General features: G+C 36.8%; 1 protein-coding gene across 1 annotated transcript; it reads left to right on the top strand.

The window, feature by feature from the left end:
* The first annotated feature begins 11370 nt into the window (after positions 1 to 11370).
* LOC143636004 (ethylene-responsive transcription factor ERN1-like) lies at positions 11371 to 12966 on the top strand. Its single transcript, XM_077103700.1, has one exon. The coding sequence runs from the start codon at positions 11627 to 11629 to the stop codon at positions 12776 to 12778; it is 1152 nt and encodes a 383-aa protein (XP_076959815.1). The 5' UTR covers positions 11371 to 11626; the 3' UTR covers positions 12779 to 12966.
* Positions 12967 to 20692: the final 7726 nt, after the last annotated feature.

The following is a 20692-nucleotide window of genomic DNA, read 5'->3' as shown; positions in this document are numbered from 1 at the left end:
GTATGAGGCGTCACACATGTTAGTTCCTGATGGTGCCATATAATTTTTCATGGGTTTTAATTAGGGATGAGCAGTTGTCGGTATGGTACCGGTACCGAAAACTCAAAACTTGTTTCCTATTCGATACCAACATACCAAATTGGTACCAGGTTCGGTGTCGATCCTGAATCGGTATACATAGCCGTTTTGCTCATCCCTAGTTTCGATATTAAGCTAGTCTTGTCTAAAGTTAAAGTTATTGTTTGTAAGTCTAGTTTCTTTTGTCTACTTTTGTGAAAATTTGGATCCTGAAGAAACACTAACCGGACCCCGGGCAGATTACTGGTAACCTGGGGGTTGGATAGCTGTTTCCCACGAGGGGTTAGACCCTTGGAAGATGGTTCTTCTGATAACCTGCAAAACAGACACCGTGAGCTCGTCACTGAGAAGGGGGGGTTCCTCCTTGTGACCACCCTCCGGCGTGAGAATCAGACTAGATTGCTCTTTAAATATAAAAGTATATTAAGAGATTGCTAGAGCAGATATCAGGTATATTATGATGATATAAGATAATGTAATGTGTTCAGATGATCATACCATTTGGGGTATTTATAGCCGAAGGTAGGTTTCCAAGGAGGTATGGCCGGCTGCAACAGTGTTCCTGTTCATCAACAGTAGCCTACGCACGTGTCCTGCTGGTAGTTGGTGGGTAGGCAGCGGCTGATAGTGACCAGGCCTGCTGTATACTATTCCCTTTCCACCAACTGCCGGCTACGCACGTGGTATGACAGTAGTTGGTGAGTAGGCAGCGGCTAATAGTGATACAGTACAGGAGCATGCTACTCGCCATACTGTATCAGTGAGCTGTCGTATCTCTGATCAGATCTTTCGCCCATACCTCGTCAGGTACAGTAAAAGATCCTTCAGTATACAGACTGGCTTATTTGGGCGGGAGTATTCCCCCTCCCGCCTCTGTGCGGGATTGCTCCCGGCTTTGCTCATTCCTTCAGGTGACACTGAATGATCGAGAGCTAAGTGCCTTGTGCGTGTAGCCATGCTGCGCGGGTGGCCTTCCCTAATGGCTTGTATCCGAGGCTGCGGGGACAGGCGGAGTCCTTCACCATTGGGAGGCTTTTCCTGCGGGACCAGCTTGCGTACTGCGCGTAAGGACGTCACGTCTCTGAGCATGGTTGGTCCTGCGGATCCAGTTGGTCTCTGCGCAGACGTCCCTGTTTAAGGTGAGTCTTGCGAGTCCAACTGGGCTCTGCTGGGACCTACCTCTTCAGATCCGCTCCTGCTTTGGTAATTTCCCCAAAATGAATTCAACCCAAAGCCGCAAACGCATTCTCTCTCTTTTTAGTTCCGGAAAGCCCAAAATCCACTTTCTTTGTGTGCCTTTCATACTATTTTCGTTTTCCACCACTGGCCTAACTCAAAACTCCGATTGATTGTTGCAAGTTGCAACACGTTACATGAATTACTTTTGTTTTGTAACTAGTTTTTTACCTGGCACTTTGGCAGGTCGGTAAAACTCAAATGGTGGTAAACCCCAAGTGTTGAGTCGGCAGGTTGACATGAATTAGGTCGGTTTCGATTATGTGTGTATGGAACTAAAACCAAATATAAAACAAAAATATATATAAATATTGAGGTGGACAAATGTGGTGACGTTATGTTAGTTATGCTACCGGAACTAAGAAACAAAAAAAAAATCTAACGTTAAGTCGGTTTTCTTTACGTTCGTTACGATGACTAAACTAAAAAACAAAAGCAAAATATACAGACTAGTTTGGTGCCGCCAAGTGGCCCAATATGACACTTGCGACACCAAACTTCATATAGTAGTAATTATCCATAAAATTGGTTCAAACTCCAAATAAGTCATTTCATTAGTTTTACGTTTGATCAAAGCAATGATATTACATAATTGTCTACCATATTTGCATGTGAAGTAATATTAAGAATGATGACCATAATAATCATATATCGATCAATTAAACTGATCAAACATAAGTTAAACCTTTATATCATTGTTAACTTAATATGATCGTTTTAGCTATTTTTCTCTGTAATGTACAAAATTATGAAAACATAATAATAATAATAATAATAATAATAATTATTATTATTATAATAATAATAATGCATTTACTATTTTACTATCATTAGTATGTAGATATAAGTACATAGAATAAATCGATCACTCATCACTCACTAGGTATAACGAAAGGTAAGCGAGTGATTCTCTCTCCTTATGGATGACCTACATGATGGTGCTCACCGTCACCAGGCTTAACGCATGCCAGTAATTAGATAATGTGGGTATGTTTGGGGATCCGAGGGAAGCTGGGTTATAGGTAAATAAACTTGGGCTTAAGTTAAATATAATTTGGGGTTAATATTTATATTTTTAAATTAAATAAACTACTAAAATTATGTGTTTTTGATTGAACTAAAAATATATGCAAACTTTATTTAGTTTTGGAGTCACAAAACTTTTCATAAAATCAGTGGTCAACGTTGGAAAAATAGAGGTACTGGTCAAAATTAATTAAGAAGTTATATACCATTGATGAAGTTTGTTATTTGTACAAAACCAAAAATGGAGACATTTGTCAATGTAAATGGTGTTATGGGCAAAAGCGGAGCCATTTGTCGTTGTAAAAGGTGCAAACAACTAGTCAATCATTCAACTAGGAAAATCAGTCTAGAATTAGACGGACAACTTTATTAACAAATGTGTATACATTTTTAGTATCAACCTCTCTCTCTCTCTCTCTCTCTCTCTCTCTCTCTCTCTCTCTCTCTCTCTCTCTCTCTCTCTCTCTCTTATATTATTTTTATTAGAGAAATCTGCAATTTTCCTCCCTGGTTTATATCGTCGTTGGATGGGTTAACCACTGAAAAAGATTTTGGGAACTTTGGAACACTATGAAATTTGGGCGGGTCAATCTGTGCCCATCCGTTAAATAATTCCGTTAAAGGCCGTTGAGTTGGAGGGTATTTTAGACTTTTTACAAATAGAAATTTGGCGGGTTACATCTGTACCACTTTTTTTATTATTTTTTTTTAAAAGCTTGAAAAACCAGTTTGACTCTAAAAATGACAGTCCGACCACAGGATATTATTTTCTTCCCTGTTTTCCCCCTAAGAAATCCTCTCTACTTCCTCTTCTTTTTCTTACCCCTCTCAACTTCTCCTTCCTCAATACTCCTTCTTCATATATATATACCCACCACCACCGAAGTCATTTTCCATATTCCTCAACACAACACTTCATCTTCATTCTCCATCTTCATCTTCTTCCAAGACGACCCACCCGTAGCCCCCTCCACCGTGTCTCCGGCTCCCACCGTGTCTCCGGCTCCAACCGTTGCACTGGCTCCCACCTTCTCCGGCTCCCACCGTCTCCGGCTCCGTCTCCCCTTCCCGTCGTACCCCGGCTTGAAGATGGTTCTAATAATCAACGTGAACTTCAATCGGGCTCTATTAGGAGTCCCGATTGATATTAATCTCCGGATAGAGCTCCGGATCTGAGAGGTTACGGGTTGGTTTTTGGTCAACTTAGCCGGCCATAACCAAATCAACTTCCACCGTACGTGGAATCTTAGGTCGCGTCTACGGATGCTACCGTTATAAAATCCCGAAGTTTATAATTCGTGTGAATAATAATTATAATTATAAGTATGTTATGTATGTGAAATCCCGAAGTTTATAATTCGGGTGTTTTGTTATATGTATTTTGTGTTCGTGTTATATATATAAAAAAATGTTTGTGTTCGGGTTGGGTTCGGGTGCTTGGGTTCGGATGCTTGGGTTCGGGTCGTTTCGTCGATTTTGAGCTAAAATTACAATAAAAAACCATCCGTTTCGTTGTTTTTGGACGAAAAGTTTACTAAAAAACGATAAAAAAACGGGCCGTTTCGTCATTTTCGGACGAAAAGTTTACTAACAAACGAGCCGTTTCGTCGTTTTCGGACAAAAAGTTTACTAAAAAACGGTCCGTTTCGTCGTTTTCGGACGAAAAGTTTACTAAAAAACGAGCCGTTTCGTCGTTTTCGGAAGAAAACTTTACTAAAAAACGGGCCGTTTCGTTGTTTTCGGACGAAAAGTTTACTAAAAAACGAGCCGTTTCGTCGTTTTTGGACGAAAAGTTTACTAAAAAACGAGCCGTGTCGACGTTTTCGGACAAAAAGTTTACTAAAAAATGGGCCGTTTCGTCGTTTTCGGACGAAAAGTTTACTAAATAATGTAACATCTTAAATATTATAATGTTAAATTATAATATTAAATAAAGATTTCGTTAAGTTGACGTGTGTTAAATAATTATTTTAATATTAGATAGAAAAAGTCGTGTTAAGTTATTGGGTGTTAATATTTAACTAATATTAAATCTAGAAAAGATAATGGACTTAGATTAATTAAGATGGGTTAAAGGGTAATGGGCTTTAGGTCCATGGGCTTTAAGATGTATAAATACTCCCTTAAACCATTCCTAAAACCCAAACTCTCATTTCCATCCTTTCCTAATCTCTACAAACTCAAGAACACACACCCACCCTCCTTACTATATATATATATATATATATAAACCACCAAGAGAGAGAGAGAAACAAGATCCAAGACCAAAATCAAGCCAAATATTGATAGATCTATGATATACAAGCTAAATACAAGATAACCAAGCTAAACCGTAACCTAAAAACGTTCAAAGGTACGTTCTTGATATTTAAAGTTTACATTTTTATTAACGTTGGGCCTTGAAACTTGAAACGAGAGTAGATTGGGCATAAACGAACATTAAAGTTGAAAACTTGATGTTAAAATGGAACTTAACGAACTCGTACTATGAACGGCTCGTTTAAAATGAACCCTAGACCTAGTCTTGAACATTTTAAGCTTAAAAAATCCGAACTTTATGATTTCCCGAGTCAAGTCTTACCCGGAAATGGTCACGAGAGCGCTTAAGGGGAAGATGGCTTCATGTTAAAGGTTCATATATTAAATAAATAATAATAATAATAATAATAATACAGTGGAGAACCATCAGGACATCGGCTTCCTTACAGCCAAGCAAATCACCATCGATCACAATCCAACTCGATTACATTAGAAGTTGATTAATACCCTGCAATCGTTTACAACACTTATACATATTACACCCAAACTCGCATACAATACTTATACATATACACACTCGCATACAGCCACACTAAAACCCAACAGAATGGTCGATTATATCGCGTCTGAGCATAGGTCCTAATCGATTACGATAAACCCGATTATCCTTGGAGCAGCTATCAAGGATCCGATTACAAAGGGAATCGATTACAATTAGCTTCAAATCGATTACGTTGGACCATCGATTACAATTAGCCAAATCACCCTACATCGCTTACACTGAGCTTTGATTTCATTAAATATTAACTGTACCTCGGATCTGTTCATTTGAATCGTTTACTTGGAACGGCAGGAAGAAGAACAAAAAGAAATAAAAGAACGAAGAAGAAGAGTAGTGACCTGATGGTTAATTAGGGAAAGGTTGGGCCTTTATAAATATAATATACATAGTCCAAAATCTAGCCAAGCCCATATACAAACCCGAGCCCTATTACACTCCCTATACTCGATCACTTATAGTTCGCTTACTTTGGGCAGCTACTCGATTATATTACGAAGTGATTTGATTACTTATAATCGAACTCGTTGAGCGTCCAAGAATAAGTACTCGTTTAAGTGTACACCTAAGATTACACTTGGAGGTCCACAAGTATGGGATAACCTGTGTGTCCTATACATATACACATACATCTAAATATGAGCATATACTTATAAACACATGACAGTGTTTAAAGAGGGATGCGAACTCGATAAAGAAAGATAATATTAAAATAATCCAAAAGCCTTTATATTAATAATAAAATGTTTAAGTAAAGAGAAAATAATAATAAGATAACTATAAAACCTTACATTAGGGTTCGTAGGAAGAATAATAAGTAAATGAAATCTAAACAAGGCCAACCGATCATACCGGACTTAGTCATTTCCAACTGGAATACAAATAGGATGAATTTTAATACGTGTGATTTATAAACAGTTAGCAGAGCTCAACTAAAGAAAGGATTAACGATTAACGGAGAAAGGAACAGGATCCAGGTAAGTTTCTAGCCCATTTCCTTGTTATGTTTTCGGGGCTGTGTGCATACTCGATGTGATAGTTAATACACTTACCTTAAATGGTAAGTGTATGCCATGTATGATATATGTGATAGATACAAATGATTGCTTGTCTGTACGTGAACGATCTTCAGATATTGCACGTACTGTCAGATTATAAATAAAGATATGAATATTTTATGTAATGTAAGGATGATGTATGAACATTATGAAAGAAAGCTTGTCGGTACGTGAACGATCTTCGGATATTGCACGTGTCGGCAAAGGAAATGACCTCTAAGTGATTATAAGTGTGTGAATGTTATGGTGTGATTTGCTTATTATGTAAATGTTAAACTGATAGGAAGTGTGTTGTAGACAAATAGATGAAAGTGTGATAGAAGTGGTAAGGGGTCTATTAAGAGTGTTAGTGGCATGACGATAGTACGTGGTAGGGTAAGCCTATACGTGCCTTCATTATTTATGTGGCATAACGTGAGTGCATGGTAGGGTAAGCCTATACGTGTCTCATTATTAAAGTGGCATAACGTGAGTGCGTGATAGGTTAAGCCTATACGTGTCTTCGTTATTAAGTGGCATAACGTGAATGCGTGGTAAGGTAAGCCTATACGTGATTTCGTTATTAAGTGGCATAACGTGAGTGCGTTGGAGGGCAAGCCTCTTTGTGCTCCCGTAAACAACTGGCTAAGACGTAAGGGGCAGTTAAGTGGTTAAGCGGTAAGGTAAGCAGGTTAGACAGTGGACTACGTGTCTTCAGACACGTATATAAATGCATGTAGTGGTTGTATGGTAAGTTGCTTGATTAACTAGAACTCACTCAGCGTAGCTGACTTTTAGTATGCACGCAGGTGAGCAAACTAAAGAGCCGGCATGAGGATGACACATGGCATGGATCGAACGGCTGGCATCTGAAGATGGAAGAAACGATGTTTTAAATATGATATTTTATGTTATGGTTTTAAAGAAAAGATTAAATGTTTTGTAATAAACGGTTAAGTTTTATATTCCGCGAAAGTTTTAATTAACTCTGATTTGTAAGAACTGTATTTATGAGTAAATCTGACGCTAAAGTAGGGCACCGGGATCGGGGCCTTACAAGTTGGTATCAAAGCAAAGTTCGAGAGATTTAAGCATCCTACATGCTTAGACTCGAACAGAGAATGAGATTTAAGTAAAAAGATGTCAGTTCAAGAATGCCATGTGTCACTCAAGCAAGCTCAGTAAAGGTAAAGTGTATGGTTTAATAATAAATGTTAATGTTATCTTGATGAATATGGATAGGATTTCTTGCTTGTTTTACTGTTTAAATGTTTAAGATTAGAATCAGCACATATAGACTCATAAAAGGAAGTGTAGACACTCTAAACTCATAAAATTTAGAGTTAGGAAACTATGTAGCCTAAATCCTTGATCTTAGGAAACTAATTGCTATTTTGAAAACTATCAATCTCAACCACTAAATCCTAAATCCAATGGCCTAGATTTATTCTTACTCTTTCTAGAAAACTATTTCTTTTTATTATAACTCACCCCTATAAGTATATTACATAATTAAAGTTTCAATTCAAATGGTGAATATATATTACATATTGTATAGATTTATTAAATGTTAGTTCAGTTCAACTGGTTGGTGTTGTGTGTTATTAAACTGGGGGGGTTGGGGGTTCGAACCCCACCCTTTACACGAAATTTGGATATTTAGTTTTAGGATTATTTATAGGCTCAGGGGCAAAATGGTCATTTCAACGTTTTTTTGTTAGTCAACTCACGGTCAACTGACGGCAGGGAGACAGACTGAGCCGCCCAAATTTCACAGTGGTCCAAAGTTCGCAAAATCTTTTTCAGTGATTAACCCATCCAGCGACGATATAAACCATGGAGGCAAATTGCAGATTTCTATTATTATTATTATTATTATTATTGCCATAGAATTAAAAACAATCATGCACTATTTACAGTAAAAATAAAATAAATAGCAGGGCTATCACTTTTATCCGAAACCCGAACTTAACCCGATAAAACATGTACGTACCTGACCTGAACTAACTAAACCGAAAAACTCGAACCTGAGAAAAGACTAACATGAACCCGAACCGAAGTAATTTGGGTTGGTTCTCGGGTTTGATATATAAGTTTCGGGTCAACCTGAATAAACTTTTAGTTTTGAAATTTAATATATTTTTAGGTATAATATGCTTAGTCTTAGCCACTAACGTTATCAGAATCTGGTCATAATCGATTGCTGTAATTACAACCATTATAGATCGATTGTTTATCGTTAATTTATGTATCTCGTTATTACTAATAGCAACCGTAATCGAACAACCAAATCACGGCCGATTGAAGACGATTATGGTTAGAATTAGTTTTACTCTACTTTTGGATTGTTATCAAGTTATGCTGGCTTATTATTTGATTATTTGTTTACGAACAAAGAATAATATAATGTTTTAGTTTTAGCATTGTAGTTTTTTAAATTTTTTTGTTTTGTTTTCCAGGATACTTGAAACCAGATTAACCAAACCCGAAAAAACCCAAACCCGATGAATCCTTGAGAGATTCTGGTTGGGTTTCGGGTCAAGTTTTAAAACTTTGAAACCCGAAAAACCCGAAACCCGAAAAACGATGAAGAATGTTATATACAAACATGAATAATAATGAAAATTAGTTCATCTTATATTCCATGTCGGTGTGGGCGGAATTAACTTTAATCTTGTAGGTGTGGACGGGTTAAAAATAAATCTTGTCGGTGTGGACGATATTTCAGCTTATAAGAGAAAAATGAATATATCGTTTCCCTGGTACAATTCGTCTCAAATGTGTCTTGGAAGACAGAACTTAAATGCACATTTTTCAATATTTTTAGAATATGTATAGACCAGGTAGGAAACATAAAAAACCGTCTAGGAAGACTGCTTTCTAGCAAAAGGTTTAATGAAATAATTTGGACGGACCCTCAAGATTTTCAAAAATTTGGTCGGATTTCAAGAAATTTTACATGTGTCAAAATACTATTGGTTTAGAAATCTGGTCGGTTTTATCCCAATATGTCAACTCAGTTCAAATTATATGAGCTATTTTTGGAATACCGGAGAGTTTAGGGCTAAAACATATTTACTCTCTCTAAAAAGGGGAGTATGGTAATTTTCCCTTTTCTTTGTAGGTTGCAAAAAGGTGAAAAACGTTGCAATGCTGAATGTTTTAAGAAATTGGAGTCTTTAGGCTAGGATAATAACTGAGGAATTCTACTCTGGTATGATTGCTACCAGAGCCACCATATATATGCATATGTGGGGTTAATGAAACTTATCGATCCATGTGGCAGCCTGAGAAGAGACATATCACAATTATTTGAGAGAGGAGATGAGAGAGATGGATATGGTAAAGATCAAGAAGATGAAGTTAAAATCATAAGAAACAACTCAAGAAGTTGATGTTTTTGGCATATCAAACCTTTCTTTGTCTCTTCTTTTGTTAATTCTATTGGACATTACCTTATAATTAACCGTTCGTTCGTTTATATACGCTAACTACTCACAGTTTTTTAACCTTTTATTTGCGCATCACGTATCATTATCGTTTCAAAGAATCCGTTTTGTCGTATACATTGGCGGACTCGCTTTATAATTACTAATGCCACTTTATGAAAATGTTGTGTGAACCAATAACACTTGAAAATCGAATACACAAATAACATATAATAAATGATATTGTGAAATAACATAGAACATATAATTTTTCTAACCGACTCCGCCTCTTCCGGTTAGTCGGTTACCATAACCACATCCCACTTGTACCCGAAAGGCGAAAACTTTCATATGAAATAATGAAATCATAGGGTATGATACTATAAGTCTATAACTAAAAGAGTTTTGTATACCAAGTTATAGTTGTAAGTCTTGTATATCTTAGTAGTTAATAGATACATTAGCGGGTTGTGGCTCCTTGAGCATAGAACAGTAGTACATGCTTTATGGAGAAAACTATGTATGTAAACACAGACTGATTGATCACTGATGATGAATTAATTTTAATTATATAATTAATAGGGAAAAAAAGACTAAGCAACTTTTCTTGTAAATTGCTCCAATTGTCTCTTCTGTGATCCAAGTTCACATAATTTTATTTTTGGGGTTACCGTGTGAAGTACGCTAGCTAGATGGACATACATTAACATACATATCACATATGTGATGTGTCCTTAATATACAAGACAACTTTTGATATGTGATTCTTTGTTTTGGCATGATTTTAGTGTACGATGATTTTCTATTGGGTGACAATTTCAAGGCTTCTCTTAGGATATGACCTTAAAACATAACTACTAGCGCGTTACATCCAAGTATGATCCCACAGTTTAGTACAACTAGGAAAGTGATACTTATTCGAATATACTTGCTTCACCCGATTGCAAAAAGCCATCATAGACATGGACACACCATAATCAAAACCATTATAGGCACTCCACAATGTAAAATGAGATAATAACACCCATTGGTTAAATCGTTAATAGCAAGGCTATACTTTATCATATAATACTTTACAACTATTAAAAATGTACTTTTTATTAGATAGCAAGGCTATACTTTATCATATATACTAGTTATATTTAAAAAAACAAAGTTACTTGAGTTTAAAAGAGTTGATGGGATGTTTTCGTGAAACTATCCACAAAAACAAACTCATACAAACCGACATATCATTGCCACATCAGATTCCAAAATTTCCTTAAAAACCTCAACTTTCTTCTACAACAACAAACATCCACAAACCTTATTAAAAATATTAAATATGTATGCATATGTATATGTATATATAGTATGTGTGTGTATAAGAGGGGAGATACTCACTATGCAAGTTTGAAGCATGTTTGTAGTCATGGACTTTGTTTCCTTGGACTTGGCACCACAAAACTTAAGGGTGTGTCTTGTTGTAGATGCTAAGGTAAACACATACGGACGAAATCAGCCTATTACTCCTCGACCCTTTCAGTCACTAACTTAAATTTAAATACAAAATTTATAAATATCAATCTTAACCTCTAAATTTATACATAAATATATTTTGGGAAGAAGATTTTAACAATTTAACATATACACTTCGCGTTTTCATTATTATTAAATGAAGAGAATGCATTATTAAATTATAGTTTGAAAGAGGAAGCTACATAGTATACACTCTTTGGACTAGGTCAAGCGATTTATTAAATATATATTCAAAAGATGGAGTATTTTACTCTCTTCTCCCCCAATCAAACTCCAAATGGTTCCATATAATCTAGTGGCCCAAAACTAACAAACAAACAATTATATATTGAAAAAACAAAGAGGTGTGTACAAGAATAATTAGACCCTTTCAGCTGTTGCTTCTTTTCCATGCCTATATATAAGTGCATCAGAATTCATATGATACACATCACCAACTAATATCTTTACCAAGCACAAAAGTTAATAATAATATTAGAGTCCAAATGGCTAGGAAGAGAAAACTTGCCAATGATCAAGAACACAACATGAGTGACCATCCTGAAGAAAACACTTCTTGGGATGAGATGGTTAAAGACTCACCGGCTCTAGGAGGCCCACGACGCGCTCGAAAGAGATTCGTGGGTGTCCGCCAACGGCCCTCAGGTCGTTGGGTGGCGGAAATTAAAGACACCATACAAAAAATTAGAGTATGGCTAGGCACCTTTGACACGGCTGAAGAAGCAGCTAGAGCTTATGATGAAGCTGCTTGCTTGCTAAGGGGAGCCAATACTAGAACCAACTTCTGGCCTTCTCCTCAATCGTCTTTAACCGCACCCGCCCTTCCATCCAAAATCACGAACCTACTTCTTCACCGGCTCAAAGCTAGAAACAACTCTTTAGCAGCCATGGGTGCAAGTGGTTCATTTCATAACACTTCTCAGTTAACTCTTGATCATGATCAAGTTTATGATGACAAGACGCAACAAGCGGAAGTTAATGACATGTCTGAGTTCCAAGATTCAATCTTTACTGATTTCCTAAACGACCCGGATGAGTATACTCCTTATAACAACTATAACAATGAGATTATGCCATCTTTACCCGTTAAAGATGATAATCTTAATACGGTTGACAATGATGACCATGATGATCAAATAGTATCTTTATGTTCAAGTGGTGACACAAACAATGGAGGTGTAATTGAAGATGAAGGTGAAGAAGAGTGTAGTGATGTTGGAGTGATTGATTTCGGGTTCATTGATGAAATCGGGTCATCTTGTAACTATTCTCCTTTCGAAATAGCTCAAGAGATAGCATCAAGTTCCATCAATGAAGAGATTTACAATGGTGAAGGTGAAGAGCCATTAACAATATCCGAGGCAATGAAGAGGATGAAGTATGAGCGAAAGTATTCGGCTTCTCTTTACGCTTTTAACGGCATACCAGAGTGCTTGAAGCTGAAACTTGGATTGGGAGGGGGTTCAAAGTCTAGAGAAAGGTCCAAAATGAATCAAGGGTTCAATAAGAAAGATGAAGAATCAAAGAAGGATGTTGAAGGAGAGAGTAGTGCGGTTTCTTCCGCAAGTAATGTTGTTGATGGAGAGTTATCATTATGGAGCTCTCTTGATCTTCCAACAATTTGTTTTGTTAATTGAAGCTTATAGTTTAAAGAGGTGTTAGTTTCAAGCTGACCATGTAGTGTTGCAATGCTTTTTGTATTATGAATTTGTGATGTTAATTGGTCCATGAAATTACATTCTAGGTTGTTTGGAATTTACTGACTTTGAAACGTTTGACATGAGACTTGTTTACTATATTGATAATTTAACTGTTGATGTTACGCGTTCATGACTTAAGATTAGGAATAATAATCATACTCGAATTGATATGGGTAAAATAAATAAAGTTCAAGTTATACAATCCTTCAATTTGAGTCCACTTAAATTAAACAACTTGTTCAATATAGTTCACTCTTGTAAAAACTTGCTAACTTAAAACTGCTTCACAGTAAGTTAGTACCAGCCATACCAATGTTTGTTGTCATAACCCGCTAGCCAACCAAACTTAAAACATCTCCATGAACTTAAAACTGTTTATTTTAAGTTATGAAAATGTATTTTTATTTATTTAACTTGTTTATTTAGTTCTAGTTAATCAAAAGGTTTGGATTAGAGTTAAAAGAAGGCCACTGTATAGTGGCTAGCTACTTGTGGGCTGAGCTAGGAGTGAAATAGTGAATTCATTTCCATCCTAGTGATGAGACACTCACCTTCTAGTCTAGTTTTACTTGCATCTTGGTTATCTTACCATACGTTATAAACGCTTTACAAAAGTAGATGTGGTAAACAACCATAATTCAAACCGAAATATTTGGAACATGTAATAGGTTAGTTATCGGGAATAATATTAATTTTAAAAATTTCCATGGTTAGGTTGTAAACTTTTAAGAGGAGTGTGGCACTAGTATGGGTAAGGTTTATAGGTACTTTACCACATGATAAACCTACCCCTAACTATATGGGTAGTATGTCAAATTACAATATGTCACAAAGGTTTACCTTGTGTTTATATGACTATTGAAGACTTTTGGAGAAATTAAAATACTCATTAATAATAAATTTATTAAATATAAATACCACTAACTCTTCACCATTTTTTATTCACTCAAACATTTTACCATTATTATTCACTCAACCTTCGCTATTTCCGTTCACTCAAACCCTTAATGGCTAATTTCTCAAACGATGATCTCGGGATATTCATACCTCCACTACGATTCCGATAACGATTTTTTTTGTTCAAATGATAGTAGCATACGCTTTTTCAAAGATCTCATTGAGCAAGCCAAAGAGGAAGACACGACAACTTCATCGCACATTTCTAAAATCGTTCGACGTGATTGCGAAAAAGGTAACGAAAAATATAATTGGCCAAAGATCATCTAGTTTAGATGTTCGTGTTTTAATTTTTTGGTTTTGATCGTCCTATTTTTTTCCGGTTTCAATTATGTAATATTTTTAATTTTTAATGAAATTTTAATTACATTTAATTGTTTTATCTATATTTAAATTTTAACAAAAAAAAGGGAACTTATGGGTAGGTGTTTCCAATTATTTTATGATTTGTGGGTACTTGAGGGTTGAAATAAAATAACGGTGTATGATTGATCGGTAAATGGGCAGTACCCATAAGTGCCCCTTCCACTCTAATATTAATAAATTTATATTAGTATATTTATTTGTTAATAATTATATATTAATCTATTAGTTTGAGGCCCGTGTATTACACAGGTAATTATTGAAAATTTTAAACTTTGACCATTAAGTGAAATACAGTCAACAAATTGATCATATATTGTTAATACAATTACAGTTAAATTAAAATTAGAGAAATACATAACTAAGATTACACAAATATGTTACAAATAGATAAAAACTTTATTTTACACTAAATTTGTGATTGTATTAGCAGGTATACATTGTTGATCAAAAATCAAAATTTTTAGTCCATGTCTTCTTGTAAAACTTAATAAAGTAACATATAGGCCTGCTTATAACTCTTGATATAGCTATATGTAGTTGCCCGTGTGACAAAAAAGGTTCTCCAAGTACATGCCAACTCTGGATAAATGATAATATATATCAATGATACTAATAAAAAATATTCATACACATAAAATATCATAGTTTTTAATCAATTAATATGATGTCATTTGAGAACATCTCTTCATTTTTATAAAAAAAACATGATTATCCCAAAAATCATATACCTGAACTATGATGATATAATTATCCTTAGAATCTTTACAATTTGAAATTGTTTGATCATGACAAATTTGTTGTCATTATTATTCTGTGTATGACAAATTTTTAGTTGACTTTATATTTTACAATTAAAAAATGTATAATCAAGCAACATAAAAACCGAAAATTTAAATATAACAAAATGGTTTGTTTATTTCATATGAATGTAATTGCCAAGAAAATGAAAAATACATACTAACATTAAAACTATGTTCAAATAATTGTGACTATTCCGATTTAATATAATATTAGAAGATTTAAAGTTGCATAAAATGAATGTAGTGATTCTTATTTATAATCGTTGAAAGTAGGGTTGCCACTTTTACCCGTAACATGAAACCCAACCCAAGAAAACCCATACCTGAACCCAAACTAACTTGACCCGAAAAACTCGAACCCAAGAAAATACTAACCCAAACCTGAACCGAAGTAATTCAGGTTCATTCTTGGGTCCGAATTCTAGGTTTCGGGTCAACCTGAAAACTTTTAGTTTTAAAATCATATGTATTTTTAGGTATTAAAGGCTAAGCCTTAGCCGCTGACGTTATCAGAATTTAGTCCAAGTCGATTGTTCTCATTCCACATATTATGAATCTGATGTTTATTGTTTATTATTTTGAATATAACCATAATAAACACTTCAAAATTCACTAATAGTCTCTTGTCAAATGTCAATCCATATGGAGAATACTTATTATATGTAGTAATGAATTTGAATAGAATAAACCTATAATTTTAATGTCATATATTGAAATGATTTAAAAGATAAGGACCATGTATGAAAATTGATTGAAAAAAAAGTGAGGAGGGTTATGGTATTGACAAGTGGCAAAAGTGGTAGGCTTTTATTAAAATAGATAGATTAAATGGTCTATACGATTATTTATATAACTATAATGATCAAATATTAATATCCTATGACGTTAATTATTTGATGGACGTAACTGTTCTTATGTTTAAGGTTTCTCCTTAGGTGTGTATAAATAGAGAATATGAATGAGGAAAACACCATGATGGTCGGTTAATTTGTACATATTTTAGTTTGTTTATTATTTAGTTTTAATCATTTATTCTAGAAATTTCGATACTTCATACATTTATTATTGGATTTCAGGTCACAGGCGTTAAAGTACTCAATATTATTGGATTTCAGGTCACAAGCTTACGATAGGTCAATCGTTACTTGTTTTTGCTTATCGTATACGTGGAAGCATTTTCATACTAAGAGGTTTTACAAACTTGTAAACGCTAAAACCTGTGAACTCACCAAAATTACGTTGACATTTCAAAGTATGTTTTTCAGGTACTTAAAGCACAATCACTCATGTGGAAAGCGTCGTAGGATAACACGCACACAAGTGTCGGATACGCATTTTGAAGGATTTTACTTGTATAACCCATGTATTGGGTCATATGGGCAAAATCTTAGAAACAATGTCTTTTAATAAATGTTTTGAGACTTAAACGTTGATTTTGGATGTAAACTCTGAATTTTAACTATGTATCCAATTTGTGTGTTTGTGTTTGCAATAATCATATGCTTTGACAACCACATTCGTCACCCATCGCGATTCCACCGAGGCGGGGTGTGACAGTGGGTGATGATAATGGGGACGAAAAGGTAGAAGAGCCAGTTAATCAAAGACGGGCACAAGCAGTTAACAGAAATGGAAGGGGTCGAGATAGGGTGAATCGGGCGGAACGGCCCAAAAGAGTTCGGGGTATTCAGGTTAACAGTCTATTCGGACTGGCTATTTCGGATGGAGCATCCTCGTTGGTCCCACAGGAACGAGTGCCATGACAACCGACTTTTAAGTCCCGGCCGTCATACATCAACATCGTACCTCATTTTCACGGGATGGCTTCTAAAGACCCGTATTCTCATTTGACTGACTTTTCAGCTATCTGCGGGTCAATTGGAGATGGTACTTATGATCAAGATGAGGTTCGGTTGCGGTTGTTCCAATTTTCATTAAAAGACAAGGCAAATAACTGGTTTAACTCGCTACCGATGCACAGTGTCGGGAACTGTGCAGAGATGCAACAGTTGTTTTTAAACGCGTATTATTCGCAATAAAAGACAAGTGAAGCCCGAATGGAGATCCGAAACTTTTCACAGTTATCGGGTGAATTATTTCACGAAGCCTTTACCAGGTATAAAGATATGATCAGAAAATGCCCACATCATCAAATCGATCTGTGGGAACTGGTGAAGTGTTTTGTTGATGGTTTGACATACGAGGATCGAAAGCATCTTAAGGCCTCGTGTAACGGTCAGTTGCTGAATCAGCCTGAGGAGGATGATTGGGATTTTTTGGAGTTTATGTGTGAAGATTACAAGGTAGAAGCAGCAGCTGAAAGACGAAGATGTGGTAACTCCTCCAGGTTGGTTAAGTCAGTCACGAGTGAGTCTGAAAAAATTGCTGAGTTGGAGCGTGAACTGGCTGGGTATAGAAAGGGTAAAAAGAAAGAAGTCGGGAAAGTTGGTGTTAAATTCCCGGTTTGTGATGACTGTGGTGAGCTCGGGCATAAAACAGAAAATTGCCCCGAGTTTTATGATGATGAGGAGGATGATACCGAGGAGGTTAACTATGCTTACGGGGATTCCAAAGGCCAAGGGTTCAATTCAAACACATATCACCCGGGCCTGAGGAATCACCCGAACTTTCGCTATGGGAACGCGTCTTCTTAGTTGAACCCGAATTTTCAGGGAACGAGCCAGAACAGGTCGCAAGGTAATTATCCGCCAGGGCAGTTATCAGCAGCAGCAGGTTTGTATAACCATAATCAGGGATATAACAGAGACGAAAACCGGGGTGGTAATTCTTCGGGTAATCAGGATCAGCAGAAAGGGTCTTCGGGGAATTCAGATGAGTCGGTGCACTTAAAGTTGGATGCGTCTTTAAAAGTCATGACTGATCATAAACCGAGACAAAGCAACAGTTTGAGTTACTGGATAAGTCGTCAGAGGCAATGATGAAGTAGATCGGTCAGCTCGCTTCAGATGTGGCAACGTTACAGAAGAACACGAGCCAACTCCCGAGCGACACCACAATAAACCCAAACTACTATAGTTCCAGTTCGAAAAAGCACGTCAATCAGGTAAGTATTTTACGTAGTTGTAAAAAGTATGATAATAAAGTTGGGGTTCTACCACCATTGGTTGAGGGGGTGGTGGAAGAGATTGATGAAAATCTCGTCAGTGATGACGAGCCGGAACCGATAAAATTAACAGTATCTAAGAAAAATGAAACTAAAATTAATAAATTGGTTCCGAATGATGACACCAACAACTCTAAGGACAAGGAGAAGGTGAAAACCATTCCCTATCCCGATGCTTTGTTGGCACCATCGAAGGCGAAGATGGCATCAAAACGAGGCCCGCAACAAGAAGAAATGTGGGAAACATTTAAGCAAGTTAAAATTAACATTCCTCTTTTAGATCCCATAAAACAAATTCCCGCATATGCTAAGTACTTGAAAGAGTTGTGCATACAGAAAAGGAGTCATAAGATTCCTAAACAAATTGATTTACCGATAACGTGAGTGCAATTCTTTCGGGTTCGCTTCCACTGAAGCTACAAGATCCGGGAACGCCCATTATACCCATTCAAGTGGGTGATTTTAAAATGACTCGGGCGCTTCTAGATCTTGGAGCTAGCATCAGTATTCTCTCGGGAAGTCTATACGATCAGTATGACTTTGGCCCGCTTCGCGCGGCTGCCACCACGGTTGTCTTGGCTGACCATACACCGAAACTTCCCCGAGGAATACTGACAGATGTTATTGTTAAGGTGGAAGACTTTTATTTTCCATTTGACTTTTTGGTCCTCGATTATGTTTCGGGTGAAGGGACCAAACAACCTATGGTTATCATCGGTAGAACATTTTTGGTTACCGCAAATGCCAACATTAATTGCAGAAATGGTACTGTTGACATGGCATTTGGTAACCGTAAGCTGAGGATTAATGTTATCACACGTGGAGATAATTCTCCGGTTGATGACGAGTGCTTCATGGCCGATGTCATTGACGAGTTCATCCCGCTTTACGACTCTGTCGTCAGCACGGATGGCACAGCGGAGACGTGTTTTTTGTTTGACAGGTTACAGGTGGAAACAGACGGGTTACTGGAAGAGGAGGAGAAACAATTGGAGATCGCAGTTGTGCGAGGAGACCGTCCACCATGGTCAATTCAGGTGGAACCACTTCCCGAGAAGATCGATACCGGGTTGAAACCGTCAATGCTGGAAGCATCGTAAGTCGAGCTGAAAGAGCTCCCAAAGCATTTAAAATATGTTTTTCTTGGTAAGAATAATACATTGCCTGTTATTATAGCTTCTAACTTATCTGTTGAATAGGAAAATGCTTTGATGGCGGTGCTGGTTGAGCATAAGGAAGCAATCGGGTGGACGATAGCGGATTTGAAGGGAATCAGTCCCTCAATTGTGATGCACAAAATTTTAACAGATTCGGCTGTCAAACCCGCACATGATGCTCAGCGGAGGTTGAATCCGAACATGAGGGAAGTGGTGAAGAAGGAAGTGCTGAAGTGGTTGGATGCTGGCATTATCTTTGCCATATCAGACAGCACGTGGGTGAGCCCGACTCAGACAGTACCTCAAAAAGCGGGCATCCAAGTCGTTAAGGACGAATCAGGTACCGAGGTCGCCACCCGGCCGGTAACCGGGTGGCGCATTTGTATTGATTATCGTAAACTGAACGCGGCAACATCGAAAGATCATTTTCTGCTTCCGTTTATCGATCAAATTGTTGAAAATCTATCTGGTCAAAAATTTTATTGTTTTTTAGATGGGCATTCCGGGTATAACCAGATAGCTATTCATCCTGAGGATCAGGAGAATACTACGTTTACATGCCCGTATGGCACATTCGCGTTTAGGCGAATGCCATTCGGATTATGTAACGCCCCCGCCACCTTTCAAAGGTTCATGATGAGTATCTTTTCAGATATGGTGGGGGAGTCTTTTAGAAATCTTTATGGATGATTTTTCGATTTTTGGAACATCTTTTGAGTCATGTTTAAATCAACTCGAAAGAGTTTTGAAAAGATGTGTTGAAACGAATTTGGTTCTTAGTTGGGAAAAGAGCCATTTTATGGTCCAATAGGGAATTGTATTGGGCCATGTTGTGTCGAGTCGTGGGATCGAGGTGGACCGGGCTAAGGTCCAAGTCATTTCTACTCTACCTCATCCCACCAATGTCAAAGGCATTAGATCGTTCATGGGGCATGCTGGTTTTTATAGACGGTTTATTAAGGGTTTTAGTGACATTACCAAACCCTTATGTAATTTATTACTTAAGGATGTCCCGTTTGATTTTAACGATGAATGTGCTAAGGCCTTTGATATTCTGAAATTGAAATTAGTGGAGGCCCCGATCTTGCAATCACCCAATCGAAGTTTACCTTTTGAAATAATGTGTGATGCAAACGATTATGCGATCGGGGTTGTTTTGGGTCAACGGGTTGACAAGAAACCCATTGCTATATACTATGCAAGTAAAACCCTCTCGGATGCTCAATTGAATCATACCACAACCGAGAAGGAGTTACTAGCAGTAGTATATGCTCTAGATAAATTCCGGTCTTATATTTAGGGTAGTAAAGTCACTATATATTCTGACCATTCTGCTGTCAGGTGCCTCATGGACAAGAAGGATGCAAAACCGAGGCTTATCAGATGAGTTTTTTTTGTTACAGGAATTTGATTTAGAGATTCAGGACAAGAAAGGGAGTGAAAATGT

Source organism: Bidens hawaiensis, unplaced genomic scaffold (genome assembly GCF_021521415.1).
Source record: "Bidens hawaiensis isolate Kalapana, Puna unplaced genomic scaffold, B.hawaiensis_p1.1 tig00007761_1, whole genome shotgun sequence".
Classification (NCBI taxonomy): Eukaryota; Viridiplantae; Streptophyta; class Magnoliopsida; order Asterales; family Asteraceae; genus Bidens; species Bidens hawaiensis.
Note: the sequence above shows the minus strand (reverse complement) of the source record. Positions and strands in the feature narration are given on the sequence as shown.

Coding starts and splice junctions, on each gene's coding strand:
- LOC143636004 (XM_077103700.1), top strand. CDS start 11,627: ATGGCTAGGAAGAGAAAACTTGCCAATGATCAAGAACACAACATGAGT.